At 37.8% G+C, this 19,339-nt stretch overlaps 1 protein-coding gene across 4 annotated transcripts in view; it reads left to right on the forward strand.

The window, feature by feature from the left end:
• The window catches only part of ZNF608 (zinc finger protein 608), an 80,318-nt gene that overhangs the window by 23,208 nt on the left and 37,771 nt on the right, over positions 1-19,339 (forward strand). For all 4 annotated transcript variants that reach the window (XM_082783890.1, XM_082783889.1, XM_082783891.1 and 1 more), the window contains one exon: positions 12,741-12,996. In XM_082783890.1, coding sequence (XP_082640016.1) covers positions 12,741-12,996 — 256 coding nt within the window. The remainder of the gene's footprint in view (positions 1-12,740; positions 12,997-19,339) is intronic.

The raw sequence follows: 19,339 nt of genomic DNA on the forward strand, positions 1-19,339 counted from the left end.
TACCTTTTCCTTTGCCATGTGAGAGTGAAGAATTTTCTGTTATGTATATTGAGATTGAAGGGTTTATTTTATTTTATTTTTTTTTTATTTTTTTATTTTTTTTTTAAATAGAAATGTTAGTTTTCAGTGTAAGCATGTGTATGAAGTTCTGTGCTTGTATTCAAAGATCCACTGACCCTATCTCTGCCGCAGATGACTTCTTACATATTTTCCAAGGTTATTTTTGGTGTTCATTTTTCTCATTTCTCTGTCCTCAACATACAAGCATGTCTTTGGGTATCATGCAGTCATTTTTTTTTTTTTTTCTGGTTGACCATTAGTCATATTGATACTGTGGTGATAAAGGAAGCTTTATTCTCAATGCATTTTTGACAGTACAGTATCAGGACCTGTCACATAAATATTTTGTTGACATCAAAGAGACTATGTAAAAACCTATAATTTTGCAGAAACACAGATTGAGTTGTGTTTCAGCCATTTCAAACATGAAAAGGAAAGATGACTACATTGTTTCTAGTGTTTGCCAGGAATGAAATTCCAGCAGTAAATAAATACAGTGGCCATCCAATCTAATTACATTTTAGTTACCTAAAGTACTATAAGCCAGGTAATTCCATTTTTAATGTGTATCACTTTAAGGTAATTAAGTGTTGATAGTGTTTTCTACATTTTCAGACTGGATAGCTCCTTCAAAATTGAATTAAGAATGTTGTCATTTTTGATACCTGAAAGTAGTGTTTGGAACTACTTTGAGAGTAGGCTTTGAACTAAAATACCATATTACATATTGCGAATTGTTGTCAACCAGTGCACTTTTTATGTTTTATTGTTGTACAGTATTTGCTTTAACTCATTTAAGAGTTGGTGCAATAAGAAGGAAAGTAAAAGTAGCAGAGGTGTAATAAACACTGGTTTAATTTTTATAGCACAGTACATTATAGAACTATAAAACTGTGTGATTATCTAAGTCATTAACACTGTCTTAAATCAAATAAGTGTTTAGAGCCTGACACAGTGCTGAAAACCAGTGTATCAGCGACTTTCTAAAAGTGAATTTGAACAGAAGCCAGTGTTGCTTGGAAGAAAGATTCTGCCGTTATGCATCATCAGGAGTTCAGTGTTAGGGATATCATCCAACTATTATCTTCTCAAGCATTCCCTGTTTTACAGCGCTCCTATCTATATCATTTTCACACTTCCTTGAGAACTGTAGAATGTAAAACCCGCAGAGCATTTGTGCAGGATCACCACCAAAAATGGGTTACTGGATTTAAGTTCTGCCTTGCACTTGGTTTATGAAAATTTTTGTTTTCACTAGCTGTTGCACCCTGAATTTATTGATAGCATGTTAGGAGGCATAGCAGGAGCAAATCTAAGTCATGAGTCAGTTAAACTCTTTCTACTTTTCTGTTAAGACCCAGCTGATCCAGGCACCATATTATTTGTTTGTGCCCTTAAACTGTTTTTTTTTTTTTTTTTTTTGTTGTTGTTTTTTTTTTTTGTTTGTTTTTGTTTGTTTGTTTGTTTGTTTGTTTTTTCAATAATGATTTAAGAGATCCTTAATTGCCTGATTTGAGATATTTGGGGTGTCCAAGACTTGTACACAGACTGCTCATCACTCTCTGTAAATGATGTCTTTAAGTTGAAAATTTAGAACATCTTGATGCTTCTTTGAACTCAGTCTAAAAATAAATAAAGTCTCTCTCTGTAATTTGCTAGATGTTGGAAGGCTACTCCTGTCAAACCTTACTCATGCCACTTGGCACACCAAGTTCCACATTTGGCATTACTCTGCATTAGTTCATGCAAAATTGAAAACAATGTGAGAGAACGCTTGGAAGATAAATTTCCTGTCTCGGCCAGCTGAACAAGAACACGGCCTCTTAATAAATCTAACATATTTTCATTTAAAAAAAGAAGGTTTTTTTTTTTTCTTCTTCTATTTCATCAGCTTATATTTCATTCACCATGGCTGAATCACTTTCCTATTTTATGTTACTCTTATGAAGGTTAGCAATTGGTTTAGATGACATCTCCCCAATAAATGTTTTCCCAGGTTAGCTTTTAAGCAGCTAATACAAAATCATCTAAAAATTGGCAGTCCTCATAAAATAATAGAGATGAAACACAAGAGAATACACTAAAATTAAAGACTTAGGTTTTTTGAAGGTGGCCTCTCACAGCATGGAGTCCCTACTAGACAAGAAAAAGACATGCATCTTTTTTGGACATGTATCAGAGAGAATCTTTTCTTTGAAAGCAGTGGACATGTTCCCAAACCATGTCTAGGATAACATACAAAGTATTTCTAAAATTCTGTCAGCTGCTAATCCATGGGCGATAGATCTTTGAGGACCTGATGCCATGCAGCATGCTGTGCTTTCAGGCAGTTCATTTTGCAGCATTTGAAACGCCAGTGGTAGGCTGGTTTAGGTCCATCTCAATAGCCATGTTTGCATTTTTACAGAGACGTAGCTGCTTTTGTCTTCCTGTATTCTCATGTTGTTTCTCTTCATTTGCTTGGAAGAAAAATAAACCTCTTGTCAGCCACGCTGCATACAAGTCAGAAAGAAAGGCACATTTGTGGGATCTTTTCCCACACCTTTGAAGACTGAAGTGAACCTGATTTGGTAGTATTTCTGCTTTAGCTTTTGTAAGTCATTAGTGAGACAGAGTAAATGGATGCCTGGAAGGCTGGCTAATTTGTTTATAATAGTAAATGGCTCTGGTTTTGAGAGAGAAGCCATCAAACACTCCTGTGCGTGGATGTTCATTTCCAAATATCTGAATAATGATTGAGGTTGTATAATTGATACATTCAGGAAAGGAATGCATAGAAGTTGTCGCCTTTATCCACCCAATAGGGCTTTTGCAGCCTTTTACAACTTCCCATATGTTAATGAAAAACATTTTCTGAGAAATTGGCAGCTTTGCGCTTTGTAGCTGATGCCAGCTTTTTTCATGGACCAGTTCAAGGCAGAGCAAAGGGAAAAATGCCTTGTTTTAGTGCGTGAATTACTCTGACAAGCTTTCACATCGCCCCTCCTCTTATTAATATTCTTTTTGATGTAAGCTTGTAAAACAGAGGATTGGCTGTTAATCTCTGGGATCTCAAGGGCTTTTGGCAGTGGCCCATAATTGATGTGTTCACATGGCTGTTGTCTGACTACTAATGATTAGACAGCAGTGTTATCTCCTAGCTAAATCTGTGTTGCTTATAAATCACACTTGATAAACTGCAGTTTCATTTCTTCAAAGGATCTGTACATGTCTATATACTTTGATAGAACTGCCAGAGGCATTTCATGATTTCATGACAGCTTAGATTAGTTTTATTCTTTATTTCAGTTGAACAAAATATTTGAGTTTCTATCATGCACAGAAATGTTTCTTTTTGTTATAAATTCATCATGCAGTGAACAGAGTGAAAAGCATGTGTACAATTCAGGCAGAGCAGAGAATAGAAGGTGCAAGTGACTGTAGAATGCCACATAAAATGTGGAATATTTGAGCTAATGCTTTCCTCTGCTATTTGAATAGAAAGGAAGCTTCATTTGCAGCAGTTGTTGATCACTGCTAGACTGTAAAATAGTCTACGAGACAGCGTGTGAAAGGGGGAAGTTAAAGGTTAGACTGATGTGCTGAAGCACAAGGTGTTTCAGTAATGGTATCTGGAATTTGTGGAGTGAAACCATGTCCTTTCCATGGCTCTGTTCTTTCTCAGCAAGACAGAAATGATAAGCCTTTGCTGAAAGTCTGCAAACGTAAACTTTTGTCTGTGCTGGGTGCTTAGAGAACATGCTAATGAGGATCCCTGGGTACTAAGGTAAAATCGGTAGGAAAAAATGTCTTCGAGGTAGGGACATGAGAAGAGGCATCTCAAGGTTGCCTGCTGTTAAGCCACAGGAAGAGTAGGCTTCAGCTGTCTGTTCCAGGGCATGTAACCAGATGATTTGGTGCCTATAGTGTAGATAGTTTCATGAAAAAAGACTTAAAAGAACACTAAACCTAGGTTTCTACTCTCTGCCAAGACTGAATTGTCTCAAAACTGAGGCAAGTAGGTAAGTAAATTTACAGAAGTCTTCAGTGTTAACTGCAGATCTTATATTTGTCTTCATATTGCAAATTTAATCCTTTAGTTTCATTAAGGATTATTGGACACTTTGTGTCAGTACCATGTTCAGTGTAGAAAGAGGAAAAAAATGCATTCTGAATGAAGTAAGTATTAGCAGTTTCCTCCTCACAAGGATTATTTCCTCTTAAAAATCTTCACATAAAAAATTACTTGAAATGCTGATTACCCCTGTAGCTGGTAAAACAAACACTACAATCCAAATTCTGCCATTAGTTTTGCTTCAGTGGAACTGCTCTGGATTTACACCAGAGTAAAGATATACACCAGTTGAAAGGAAAAAAAAAAAAAAAGTGTTACAATAAATTGACTTTCCCTAAGAGATTGTAAATATTCCAAATTGGGAGAGATGGAGAATTGGTTGGGGTTTTTTGTTCTTTTTTATTTTTATTTTTTACTTTGTGAGTAAGACTTTATTATTATTATTATTATTATTATTAACTGTAATTCTCCAACAGCAGGTAGTTGTAGGGATAGCTAAATAATAATGATTCAGCTTCCTTTTCAGTAGAATTACCAGGCTGAAAATGGAAGCTGAAAGGTCATTTTAAACCTGCTTTCTTCAGTGAGCTGCTGAAAAATCATAAATGCATCTGTCCCATTCTTAAAGACAGTAATAATGACTTGCTCTTTAAATAGAATTGGAGCGTGGTATCAGATGCTTTGTAGTGTTTATAGCTAATACCATGAAATGTTGTATGAGAGAGAGAGCAGAACTAACCAAGGCAGGATCCTACATTCTATGCAAAAGCCCAAGTGAGATACCTAAGGCAATAGTATAGGAAGATTCACCTGTCTCATCTAAGGTCTAGCTAAGTTAGAAGTTTTGGGGTCAGTAGACACGGATAAATACAGGTCCATGAAGTGAAGCGATTAATGTTCAGAACACACTAAAAATATCATCTGTAAGAATCTAGTTAGACAAATAAAAGGTTTTTGTATACATGGACCATCAGGGAAGTTTAGTTCTTTGTCTGAGGATTATAGAGGTGAATTAATGAACTGAAGAATCAGCAGCCTGAATCACAATGTACAGACTTCACACTCACGAAGTAGAGTAGTCAAGAAATGGGTAGAAGGAAACAAAAATCTAATGCTGGCATATCAATGTACAGGAAGTCAATGAAGTGTGAAGAAGCCTGACTAAAGGTACTCTTGCTCTCTTCAGAGTCTTGCTGTAGTCCGGATTATGCAATGCAGATTCCTGGAAACAAAAATGACTGAACTAGATTGATTCTTTGTATCCCTACTGGAATAGCTGCAAAGGCAGTTCTTCCACCAGAGCTGCAGTGACACTGTTGACTAACTGAAACCATCTTTTGTTAATCTTGTTAACTGCTGCTGCAGGGTCATAGGGTTGTGGTTAAGATTTGCTTGGAGAGGTAATGAAAACCTGAAAAAAAATGCAACAGTACAATGCATTTCCCTAAGGAAATAACTTACGTTTTTCAGGGTTGAGTCAAGCAAACACTTGTGAAGAAGCAGTGATTGTCATTTTGTTTAGACAAAAACCATCATTGTCATAGTCTACCTCTTCCAAAACTAGAAAAACTAGAGGAAAAAAAAAAAAAAAACAAAACAAAAAAAAACAACTAGAAAAAGCTATACCTAATCCCTTACTAGGAAATATCGGTACCTGGATTTTTACCGTATCTGGTCACATGACACTGTCTGGTACTGGAGATCATCTTGTGCACACTCTGTGAATCCAAGCAGTTCACAGAAATGTCCTTTCTCGATGAGTGGAACAGTGTGTGTCCCTGTGGACAGCACAGGGATCTTGAGAGAGGTTCAGTGCTGTTTGTTCTCTGTTAAGGCTTAGCAAAACAGCCATGTGGTGACTGAAGACTGGAAGTGCAGGCTGAGCTGCTGAGTAGGAGAAACCAACTTTCCGTGGAGAAGGCTGCTCTAGAGACCTATGGGCAAAGTTATCTCAATGAATGTGGTGTTCTCAGGCTGAAAGAGGAGAAATGTCTTCACTAGAAAACTGCAGGTGGTGATCTGGGCATCCTCCCAGGCCTCTGCCAAACGTTTGAGTTGACATACAGTTTTTCACAGATGCAGCCCTTGGCAGAAGGCTATCTCTGGCAGCTGTCAAATGCTCATCTTTCCCACAGTAAAACGGGTGAATCTCGCTGGGAAATCCCAAGCATCTGAGCTAGAACAGGAGGTACAAGAGAGGACAAGGTGGCTTCCACGCCTGGTGTTCAGCACCATTGTCTCTGCATTAAACCCTACTTAAAGCTTTCAATTCTCTTCATGCTCTTCATTGTATGTTAGTGCTTTCCTAAGAAATATTACCTGTATAGTATTGGTGGAACAGCCAAAGATACAGTCCTGTCCAGAGTGAGAAGGGCTTGAGGTCTGCATACATAAACAGTACATAACTATCAAAAGGTACTGTCTTTGCAGGACTGTGTTTGCTTCTTTAGCAGTTAATTGGAGTGGCATATAAAAACTTGAATACAAGTAGTATTTTTTTCCCATTACAGAAAATAATGTAAGAGTTTTAAGTGGATTTTTTTTGGCTTCATATTCAGAATACAGAAGTTATTCCAGATGTTAGTGATGTGCTAATGTATGGGGGAAAAAAAGGCCATTTTCCCTTAATGTCCTTTCAGTTTCTTTCTTTCTTTTATTTTTTTCTTCTTTTTTTTTTTTTTCCTTCCCCAGCTTTCAGTTGAGTTAAGTGGAGAAGTTCACTTTAAGTACAGGAAATACTTAGAGTCTCTATGTAGATGCTACTTGTGTTATTCAGTTTAACACAATTACATCTTGGATTTCTTGTCAATATACTACAATATTGGGAAGGCACATTTTATGGATTATTCTTGAATTGAGAATTTAAGTCTAAAATTTGGATGCAATTTAGTCAGTCTGAATTTCCTTCATTCTTCCTTAATATTCGAGCTCCTGTGATTCTCAAATAAGTTGACCAAAATAACTAATTTCCTTACTACCTCTGACTGTCCTGTGTGTTGCATGTAAGGTTTGTAATAGATCTCTACATCTGTGTCTTATTCTTTCCTATATTCTAAACATGTTTTTTACAGCACTGACCTTTTTACCCCAATAATTTGATGTAGAAAACTTGTTTTCCTAAAATGCCTATATTAGTCAGTAAGTATGTTTTAATAAATACAGCATCTTTATTATTAACCAATGTTTCAAGGGTATAATTACTTCTGGGAACAATTTAGTACTATTTAAAAAAAACAAAACAAACAAACAAACAAAAACAATAAACATCAGTTAAGTACAGAGTAAAAATTCTTCTGCATGGCTTCTTGAGTGAGTTTGAATGAAAGAAATACTAAATTGAGATCTAATTGGTATTTTTCAGATAAACCAATATTCTTTATGGAGGTCATATTTGTTACAGGGTAACAAATATGCATAAGATAACAGTAGAATATGAAGGACTAGCTTTATGTTTTAGATGTAAGTTCTCATGGGGAAAGGGTTATTTGAGATGTTAAGGGCAGACACACTCCAGAGCACACCAACATTTTTTCCATGTCAGATTCTCCCACATTTGTTTTCTTTCAAAGTAGTTTTCATTGATTTCATTAGAATTACTTCTCATTCACAACATCGTAAATCAGATTAGAATGAGGTCTTCTAGGGTCATTGTTGCTTTAGAGCATTAAGGTAGGGCAGGCATACTTTATATAAAAACAAGGTAATCTCTCCTATACTATGAAATCTAGGAAAAGCAATTTGGTGAGAAGCAAGACTTTCATATAGGCCTGATTTCCTTTATTTCCTGCTTTTCATTTCAGACATGTGGAGTAATAATAACACTAAAGATCTTGTCAGTGTTCAAGGTTGGAGGTTTCTCATTTCTTTCAGTCTTCCATTGGTGTCTTTTTTAAGGACTGATTTAGTTTTGCAAAGAGGCAGGCTTTGTTTTTTAGGTGTACCCCAAATTAGGTCTGGAAGAGGTTCTTCTTGCATTTTTTTTCCTACTGCAGACATTCCCACTTGGCAATGCCTGTAGTAAATGTTACTCAATTTAGAAAGCAACAATTTCTTGCAAGGGGTTATCCTGAGCCTTAAAGTTGCTTCTTAAACCTGGACTTTTCTCTAGTGTGTATATTGGTAGATGGAGTGAATGGCTTTTGTCATGTGCATTTCAGAATCATGTGGTGGGTGACACTGGGGTGGTGTATGACCCTGTTTGGTCTTATGCCGGTAGACTCTATCTTCATTAAAATTTATCTTAAAAGATGTATCTTCATTAGTGAGGCAAAACTACACATACTTTCACGGCTCTAGATGTGATTGCACACTTCAGTGGTTCACATCACATGGCCTGGCTGTGTGGCAGCTATTTTCTTGTTTGCATTTTATGACTATGACAGAGACATTTCACGCTTTAGACAGATGCCCTCTGAAAGTTTTCAAAGTTGAAATGAATGAAGTAAATTCTTGAAGTAAATCATTGAATCATAGAGTGGCCTGGGTTGAAAAGGACCTTAAAGATCATCTAGTTTCAGCCCCCCTGCTCCAGGCAGGGTTACCAACCACTAGAGCAGGCTGCCCAAAGCCGCATCCAGCCTGGCTTTGAATGCCTCCAGGGATGGGGCATAGATATGAATAGATACAGAATACATTCATGTGGTAGTATGATCAAATGTTATCTGCTTAAATCTCTCTGAGAAGGGAGTTTACTTTGAGTAATACTGTGAATGTGCTTCTGGTCAGATAAATAGATGGCATGGCGCATATGACCGTAGATGTTCCTGAGATTTTGCTGCTCTTTGATTCATGTGGGTTTCCCATGGGAATACATGAGAGTCTGTCCCAGAATGACTTGACATTCTTCCACCCCTGGAGGAATCAGAGTATGATACAGTTGATTGCAATAGTAGGATGCTGAGTGCTCGCCCATCTAGGAAGTCCCCTCAAATCTGTGCACTGCCTTCTTTGCGCTCAGCATTGCCCACAGGTCTGCAGGAAATTGTCTGCAAAGAACTTCAAATATCCATTTGCAAACATGATTTTGGAAACTTGCATTGCATTGGAAAGATGAGTTTTGATGAGTATTATTTAATTACAGCATCTAAAGTGCCTGTGTAAGTGAAGGAAAAGCCTGTTTATTAGAAGGTCTGTGTATTAGAAAGTAGCTAGAGTGGCATTTCCTCTCTTATCCAGACCCTTCCCCATGTACAGGCTAATGTCACGCTGCCACTGAAATATTTTTTGTCATGTTCAGATAGAGGAGCACTCCATGGAGCACTGACTACAGTGCTTGGCAGGCATTCTTCATTTTCTGTGAGCTTTCTGCTACCGAGAGCCATAGCTCTCCGATACAATCAAACACTTGGCAGTGGAAAGCTGCCATGAATAACACTCCAGCTTTGTAGCCTTTGTTACTAATCAGCTCTCAAAAGCTCTTGGAATTAGGTGAATGAAGAAAATATTGCTTGAATATTTCAGTCTTTTCTGGAGCCCTTTGGTTATGTGTATAAAGAGAGCATCTATGTAAATAACCCTCCTCAGATTTAGCTTTTCATTCTCATACTGGATTGTGTGATAAACAGAAAGGCTACTGCTCAGTATGCACCAACACCTGGGAATAATCATGCAGAAATAACACTGAGAAACTGCAGAGCGTCTGTTCTTGACATTAACTTTCCTCAGTTTGACAGTCTGCCACCACCAGATGTTAGTCTTATGTGCCTGTTTTCCACTGGAGATGGCGGCCTTCCTGCCTCCCTCTTTGCCTCTAATAGCTCGCATCAGTGCCCTTTGTAGAATTCATGACAGCAACCATGTCACCACAGCTATCACTGAGAGCCTCCACTCCGCTCTGCTGGCATTACGGTTATCAAACAGGATGGGGTCGTTTTAAAACACGGAAAACTGAAGCAATATTTACGCTCTGTGTATTTTGTGGTATGAGTAAGGTCATCGTACTCGTGCAGCTCTCACGAACCTCAGGGAGAATTAATGTCCACCGAGTTCTCAGCCAGAGGCTTGGTGCTCAGATGTACCACAGCAGCAGCCCCTTTCTCTGCAGCAGCCACTCTTTGGCCTTGTCCCATAGGAGTCATTTCCATGGAAAACATGGACATCTATTAGCAGTTCTAAATAAGCCAGAGCCAAGTACAAATATTTGTAACAAAGAAGTTGATAGGCTACACTGTCAGATCTGTGCTTTCTTTTTAGCTGCTTTTTACCGTTTAAAAGACATGGAAAGTGGAAGACGCATCTTCCAGTTTAGTCTGCATCCATTTAAAACATTTGCTAGTTTAGTTTGATAATAGCAAACTTTTTTTTTTCCCTCTGTCTTTCTGGTGAGCATGTTTTATGGAAGAATGATGTTGCAAGCGGACTAGGAGAGTTTGCACAGCATTGCAAAACACCACGTAAACCATGAAGCAGGCCATTCAATAGCGTTTCTTCATTTTATGAAGGTTTTATAAGGCTTAGCTTTTCTAAAGCACCAGGCTCCTTTGCCCTGCCCTGCTGGTTGAAGATCCCAGTTCTCCTCTGGCTTGTGATGATGTGGGTTGAGGGCTGAGTACTCCTCCAAATGGCACCCCAGGGTACACGCTGATGGCAAAACACTGACAGAGCCCCACGAGGCAGCCCGTCCACATAGCACAAAGCCCGTGTCCCCTTGGACCAGGCACACGGGTCATGGTTTTGCGCTTACTGCTAGATGTTGCAAGAGAGCTGCTGCTCCTGGGGGCCATTTAGTGCATGATTTGCATCTGTGGACTCATGTCTGCATTGCAAGGGACGTGTCTTTGTGCTCAGACTCTGCAAGCACCGTGTTGTAAAGAGTGACGATATCTCTGCAACACTGCGTTGTTTTTGTGCCACAGTAACTGCTTGTGCTGGGTAGTGTTTTGTTGGTATTAGTAGGCTTTTACACCTAATAGATACTTTTAGTATTCATGTTTTGATTTGATTTTTTTTTTTCTCTTTGCTTTGCTCTATCTCTAACCTGAAAATTATTCCTAAATAAAAAGGCCTATATAAAGTCCTATTACAGTCTTAAATTAGAAGAGCTCCTCCTCCCAAGTGAAGAAAAGTTATAGGGGAAGAATGTGACTATAGGTCTCTCTTGTCTTCTCCTTTGTTCTAGTATAATCAAGATTACAGTCCAGGCTCATCATACAAAGATCATACCAAATGCTTTTGTTTAATATTTAGCTCACTCAGGACCTGCATGCACAATTAAAGTTGGCCCTCTGTATAAATAATGCTTAAAGCAAAAGAATTAATTTTTACAAAGGCCATTTACCTTTATCGTTTTAGATTTTCATTTCATTTTCTCATTATCAAAACTGTCCATGAGATGAGTGATCTGATACGTGATCCAAAGGATATGTGATAGAAGGGTAATAAATACTCTTTAGTACTTTTTCCTCGTTGCCTCCCATTTGCTAATTGGGCTTTAAGACAATGCAGAATTAACTTTGATCTATGTTAAGATATATTTGAATGAGACCTAGATGACAGTGTGAAGTGAGTCATCTTCTCTTTCCTGTTAAGCCCTCTTACAGGGGTCCAGAATTAAAAACCTAGACTTAAAGACATTTAATCATCAATTTGAAAGCAGCTAGAAAGCTATCTTTCTGAATTGTCGGACTGAAGAAGGATTTTGGGCTATGGTGTCTATGATCCAGGAGGGCAAACATACATGAATTTTAGGTGGTACATTTAATTGTTTTAGCTAGTTTAGTGGGTACAATCCTTATATCTTTTCAGTTTCAAAAGACCTTATGACCATAATAAAATACTAAGAACACTCAGGCGAGATCCTTGTACAGAAAATGTACTACTGGGTATACTGAAAGTCATACAGCAAACATAACTTCTAAAGTCCATATAGACACATTGACTGTATATGAGTTTTCTGTGTACTGGCTGATTGTCTGGCAAATTGTATTCTTCCATGTATGTGTTTTGGAAGCCCTTAGATATTATGTGGTTTTGATAGATTCCTGTAAAAGTCCTCATCTGTTATTTCAAGTGGAAAGACGTAAATGTTAGCTGTAAGCTGTTAGGTGGGTGATCCTAATGCATTTTAAGTGGCTGGAAGACAAGAGATTATATTTGATGGCATTTGGGTATTAGAATTGTTCCAAGTACTAATTTCTCAATGATGCAGGTGAAAAAAAATGTCATTTTTGTGTCTTTGTTCTGTCTTTATAAATGTTTTTCTTTAAATAGAAAATGAAGTTGCCAGTTTGCAAAATTAATTTCCATCCCCAAATCAGTCTCTGTCAGCACCAAGAAAAAAGTGTCCTCAATCCTTTTTTCTTAAAAACAAAAGAAAACCCAAAAACGTTTATTTTATAGTAGCTGTCTGTGACAACAGGGAATAGTCTTGTAGAAACGTAGCAATTTGCCTTGTTTAGCATGATAGATATTTTTGTACGTCATTTTTCATGTGCAGCATTTGGGCTGATGTTGACAAAATTAAATTCATAAAACTGAAATTACCAATGCTACTTCAAATCCCTGCATATGCAAATGCAGTCCAAGCAAACTGGATTTTCTTTTGTTTGTTTTTAGCTTTTTTTTTTTTCCTTTTTTTTTTTTTTAAATCTCACAGCATCGTTATAGTAAGTTTGTCTGTTGTTTTCAGGTTGATCCCCTGTTTACAGTGCCTGCACCTCCACCTCCGATTTCCAGCAGTATCACACCTCAGATTCTGCCTTCCTACTTTTCCCCATCTTCATCCAATATTGCAGCACCAGTCGAGCAGCTTTTGGTACGGACTCGTTCAGTGGGTGTAAATACTTGCGAGATTGGAGTTGTAACAGAACCTGAATGCCTTGGACCCTGTGAGCCTGGGACCAGCGTGAACTTGGAAGGAATTGTGTGGCATGAAACCGAAGAAGGTAAATTGTTTTTTCCATTAGGCTTGTCTGTTAGATATGTTAACAAGGAGAAGATTCTGCCTGGGTACTGTGCGGGGGCTTGCTCGTCTATTGGGACATCATAATGTACAGTGGCAGGCACAGCTGCTAGCTAAGCTAGTGGGTTTTTCTTTTAAAAACAAATGGCAGGTTTTTATTATTTAAGCAGTCATCTTTTTCCAAATGACCTGCCATGTAACCCCGATAAACAATGGAATTGTTTCCTATTTCTGTAGTGAGAAATGTGTATGAATAAAAATCTAACAGAATAGCAAAAACATGCTGTTTAAATGCAAATCATGAGGAGAGTGTATGTGAGAGGAGTGGATATGTGAATGTTTCACATGAAAACTTAGAAAGCCGAGTATTTTGGATATCAGATACTATGATCGAAAATTCTGCCATTATATAATAATAGAGGCCCCAGAGACCCTTCAGAAATTCTGTTTGATGCTGTGATCATCATTTGCATTTTGGTTGTTTGAAACGTGGTTTAAGAGGAAAACATCCTTGTTCTAAGAGAGATGTTCCATCTGGTGAAGAAGTGCTATCTAAGCCAGACTGATTTCTTTAATACCCTTTGAAGGCATTTGGCCAAGTAGGAGTGCTGGAAAGCTTCAGGGAATTCTAAATGTTGATTGGCTATGATTTAGAACAAAGTAGAAAGAGGATTATGCTGTGATATGCAGATTTTTCCATTTTTGTTTTCTAAAGCTCATTATTATTCTCTTGTTAATATTAAAAATACTGCATATATCCCCTAAACTACTGCAGTTTTTGTTTTGACAGTACTGGATTTCTCCAGTTAGAGCTGCATGAGAGTCTTCCTTTGATTACTCTTACGTTTGTTTTGAGGATAATTTAATTGTTAGTGGTCTACCACCATCAACAGTGAGAACAAGATTATTTACTAAGGGATGTAATGAAAGAATACAGCGGTGCATTGCTTCGTGATAAATCCTGACATCCTGCAGACGTACGTTTAATGGCATTTGGTCCTTTGCAGTGATACATAAGACCTCACCAAAGTGCTCTGCACTGTCCTCTCAAAAATCAATAGAGTCAGATTTACTCGCTTGTATATGCTTTCATCCATCCATCTTTCTCTCTGTATGTCTACAGCAGATTCATAAGGTAGATTGATCCTTTTAGATTGTTTTTAAAGCACAATATAAATTCTGTTTTAAAATATCCCTGCAGAGATGACTGCCTGTAGCGACTCCGGTTTTCCTTGACTGGCCTGTATTAACCGGAGTTGGAATGTGTGGGCGTTAACTGTGGTGACATGAAAGAGCAGTAGCCGTTAATAGTGTTATTCTTGCTGAATAAACTAAACTTCTGACCCCCACTGAATTTAAGAAGCCTGTCTTGTTAAAGGTTTGGCACCAGAGATGAAGTATTAAAAAAAAAAAAAAAAAAAGTGCATTCTGGTCAGGATGACATTCCATTTACCAGTTTCTCAGCACTCCACTGGTTTAAAAGCTCTTGTTATTTAATAGAAATTAACTCCCTTAACCTTTTCCCAGTTTGTCTAAAACAATTTTCTGAAACAACTCAGAGTTCAATGACAGCGTGTTTAAGTGTAATGGTTTTGAATGTGCCTGTTTTCACAGCTTTACAAATACTGTTTGGTAAGTCTACATCTATGAATGAGTACAGTGATCCACGCAGTGGGATTTTAAATGCTAGCATGTAGTTTTAGCGACTGAAGATAATTGATGGGGTTTTGTGTTGTACAGTTTGTACTGTGGTCTTGTATTGTTTCAGACTCTGCTTAACTGAAGAAAATATCATAACTTGTATTCTGTTTTTCCTCCACACCAGCGCTCACAATCAAGACTCTATTATGAAAAATGAGTTCTTAATGATCGGTTTTGCGTTTTAATTGGGTTTTGACATTTGGGGCACACATATATGTATATATTTAGCTGTTTTCAAATTTTCTGACACATTCATGAAAGCAACTATGTAGCAGCTTGCATAAAGCCATTTCTGCCAAATTTTAGAAAACAGGGTGCAGATGGGTCTTCTATTTGCCTTTAACAGAAGGATGATTATCAGATACTCATTTTCTCCGGTTACGATTCTGACTTTAATTAGGCCAGAACACGACCTTTGCTAAAATTGGTGTAGATCCAGAATACTCTAACCAAAATCATTGTAGCTGGTGAGATACAAAACCATCTTTGTTGTTCATAATGTCCAATTGAAATATGAATTTCTTTTGTGATTTGCATATGTTTTTTCATATTTACTCCCTTCACTGGTTTCCAAAGCCTAATAAAAACATTCATGTAGACTGACATCTAATTAGCTGTCTATAAATTCAATGGCTGTTTTAGGGAACCACCAACAACAAGAAGCTAAGGTATGAAAATTTCTGACCTTGGCTTGTGTTTTGAGATATTTGAATTATTTTGTATCTGATTTAGCCACTCTGTAAGATGAGTCATAAGCTGATTAGAATAGGCTTGTAGGATGTCTGCATAACCACTATTGCGTATGGGAACTGTGAACCAAATGTGCTGCTGAGCAGACATCATATGCTGCAGCAGCTAGCGTTCGGAATGCAAACACAGAAAGGATGTGGTGAACATAGTTATTTAGAAAGAAAAAAAAAAAAAAAAGGTAAAGTGAGTACAGGAAGGTGAAATCCAATGGTTTATATAGACCTCTTTGTTAATTCCACCACATGCTTCCTAGAAGAGAAGATATTTTCTCAAGAATGCATGTTTTGAAGTTTTTCAGTATCTGAAGTAACCAGTTTTCTTTTAGGAATGTTGAAGTTCTGTTGCATTGTTTCTTCAAGGTCACAAGAAGGATGATGTTTGGTTTTACTACTCATGTTTTTAAGATAATTGTCCAAAAGGGGGAAAAAAAAAAAAACCATCCTTGGATATCAGACAAAATAATGGCTGATTAAGAGTGTGTTGTTACTACAGCTCTTTTCATTTACTCCGTGATAACCTATTCAGTTGATTTAATCGGCAGATACAATAAATCAGACTTCTTCACTGAGTGTTTCAGTCTTAAGGTGTGTATAGGTGAAGCTGGTATCTGAATTCTGTCATATCTTATTACAAGGCTTTGTAACTAACCACAGCTGTGGTGTTACTAATATAATTGCCTGAGAACGCTATTATCATGTGAGCATTTCTCAGTTGCATTATTCAGTTGTGTAGTGTTTAATTTCTACGTATGTATCGTGCATGCATTTTCTTCAGTGTAACATCCTTGTTTAAATAACTTGAAAACGTATCTGAAGTGGTGTAAATGGTTGAAGAAGAAATTGTATGGAAGGAGCTAGTTGGGGTTATTGTATAGTAGTGGAATGAGAAATGGTTATGGGAAAATCAACCTGAAAGTTTGCAGATGATTTGGACGTTTGATGCCAAGAGCTACCATCCAGTAGCAGTAAAAATCCATCATAAAAAGCAGCTTGGTAGTGTTACTGGAGTGTATTTTGTTGTTTGGTTGTTTTTGTGATGCTCTGGGAAGCAACTGCTAAATGTCTGTATTTCCATACTGAAAAATAAGGTTTATCTAGAATCAGGTACTTGCTAAATGGTGTAATTATCTTCTGGGAAAACAGTTTTGAAGAGAGCAGTAATTGTTTCTTACTGCCTGGAGGAGATAAAAATGACCCAGAAAAAAAGGAAACCACCGACCAACTTTCTAAATTGCTTAGAGCTTGCTTTTCTGTTGTGTTTCTCACACGCAGTTGCCCTGGGTCATGTCCTGTTTTTGGTTCAGTGTCTAGTAATAGAGTTAGCCTTTAGATGTGAGAAGCACTAGTTCTGATGATGTCTTGTTTGCTTGAAAACTGTGTAGGAGACAGCCATCCGTCACCTTGCTGCCTTTGTGTGCAGAACAAGCTGTCAACACGCAGCGCTCGAGTTCTCGCATTGCTGCATCAACATTCTTCCTCTTGTGCAGCTTGGGTAAAAGTTGCTGTTGTTGTTCAGTAATAAATAATGGAATAATGAGTTGGATCTTTCAAAGTGTTCGCTTGTTGATTTTATAACTCAAGACTAGTTGGCAGGTGTCAGAAACAGGAGTCTGAAGTTTGCTGAAATTTAATTATATTGGATCTCAGAAGTGTGATGGGATCACCTCTGCGGTGTTCCAGATTTATGCTAGCATCAGTTCTGACACTGTTTTGCAGAAATTTCCAGGAGAAAGGAGAACACTTAGATAACCCAGAGAGACATGCTGATACTTGTGGGTGGTTTTCTCAGCCATGTTTGCATCTAATATGCATAGGTGGTGTTTTGAAAACATGCCTGTTGCACAGAACTAAGGCTAATTCCTCCTTGCTGTACTAGGTGGTGTTGGTTTTGCAAAATGCTGTTTTGAAAGAACACAGTCTGTTTTAAATGTCTTTGGTTATGTATGTGTTCATACATGTGTGTGTAAGTAAGGGTGTGTATGTGAGTATAGAAATAGCATTAGAAGAATGAGAAGTAGTCTGGCTGCCTTTGATTCCCCTTAGCAATTTTTTTGTGGTTTAACAACCACATCTTCCTACTTTCACATATGCAAAGGCATGATGAAACAATGAAACCTGTAATGTCGAAAGCACTGTCAAATATCTAAGTAAACAAATGCAGAAATTCAGTTGTTGTTGTTGTTGTTTTTTCTAATATGTTTTATCAAAGAACGTTACAATAATACATAAAAATTCAGATAAACGTGGTTAATCAAGACTGTTGTCTTGAGCTCAGGCAAGGATTATAGAGAGAGGTAATGTCATTTATTAAACCAAGCAATACAGTTGGAAAAAAAAACAGAGAAGCTTTCAAGCCGAGTGTATTTGCATTCTGCCCTTTATGTGTAATGTTGAGCATTAACTTGCTGAATACAGGAAGTAGCAGCTTGGTATTCTTAACCACCGTGTTCAGTACAGAACTGAAAGACTGCGTATTTTTATGGGAGAGAAACACAAAGATGTTCTCTGTTCAAACATCATGCTTGGTTTGTCTGTGTTAGGGAGAAGCAGCTCATGGAGGAGATAGATGTTCCCTTCATGTAGCTAGCCAAAAGAGCTAAACCCAGCTTTTTTTCTGCTGTTAGGAGAGCCATCAGCTGACATGTATGAGTGCCAGCCAGTATCATCAAAATGTATGTGACCACAAAAAGCCTGCACAGGTGTTTATATCTTGAGATGTTTTGTTTTACTGTTCCTCTTTCTCTTGTCTGTGAGATCAGAGCCAGTAAATGAATGGACTTAACGAAGCCTGAAATCTGTAATTGTAGAGCTCTGCTGCCCCGCTGGATTAGGTAAGGTACATGAAGTCTGACGCTTGGCATGCGTTGTGTGGAAACTCATAGCACATGAGAAATGATGAAAAGAGAGTGTTGTGTTTTATGGAAACCGTACCTGTGTTGCAAGAGACATCTTGGGAGGTCATGCTTTGTGTCCTAGAGCCAAAGGAGGCTATCTGAGAAAATTTTTTTAAGAGTATAATTTTATAGGACTTGGACCATGAGAGGAGTTCAGGAGTAGGTGTGCTGAGGTTTTTTGGGTCTATGGGACCTTCTTGGTCACCTCACCATTGTGCCTGTCCTTACAGTGTAGTGCTTGTTAATGGATGTGAATCCTGATGTTGCCATATAACTGGCTTCTGCAGTGTTTCTCATGTGTTTGTCTGCAGCACGTAGTGCAGGCCTCTTTGGGAGGCAAGGAGTGCTTGGACTAAGCCAGTATGGCATTAGCTGCATTTTGACATACTTTATTCTTGTGGCATGTCTGTAGCAAAAATGCTTATGCTGAGACAAACAAAAAGGGAACTCTCTGACTGAACAAACTGTTACGTGTACCCTTCAGCTTCCCAATTAGTCTGCTACTTCTCCTCTATTTGATTGTTTTCACCTTAAATAATTGGAGCGAATAATAATTTTAGAGGCAAACCCCTGTGTTATCCACAGAAGCTACTTAAAGTGTTTTCAAGCCGTTGGGACCAGCTCTTCCAAGCCAGGTGTACACAGCTGAGTTGATGTGACTTTAATGAGTTGCCATGAATCAGCCAGCCTACGATAACCAAACCTTTGCGGGCTCTTAGTTCACAGCAAACAGTAGATAAATGATGTCAGTATAAACCTTCTCAGTGAAAGAGAGATGCAAAATAGATAATGTTCCCTGCTGGCAGAGCTGTAGGTCAGAAGGAGATATTTTGACCTCAAGTTTAATGCTGTTTCTTTTACATAACATGCCTTTTTTCAGAAATGCTCAACTACTTGTTCATTTGAAGAGTAATTTAAGTTTAAGGCTATTTGTTTAGGTAATAGAGTGCATCACATGTTAGTGAATTTCTGTAATAGAAAA

This window comes from Aythya marila (assembly GCF_965140915.1).
Source record: "Aythya marila genome assembly, chromosome: Z".
NCBI classification, from domain to species: Eukaryota; Metazoa; Chordata; class Aves; order Anseriformes; family Anatidae; genus Aythya; species Aythya marila.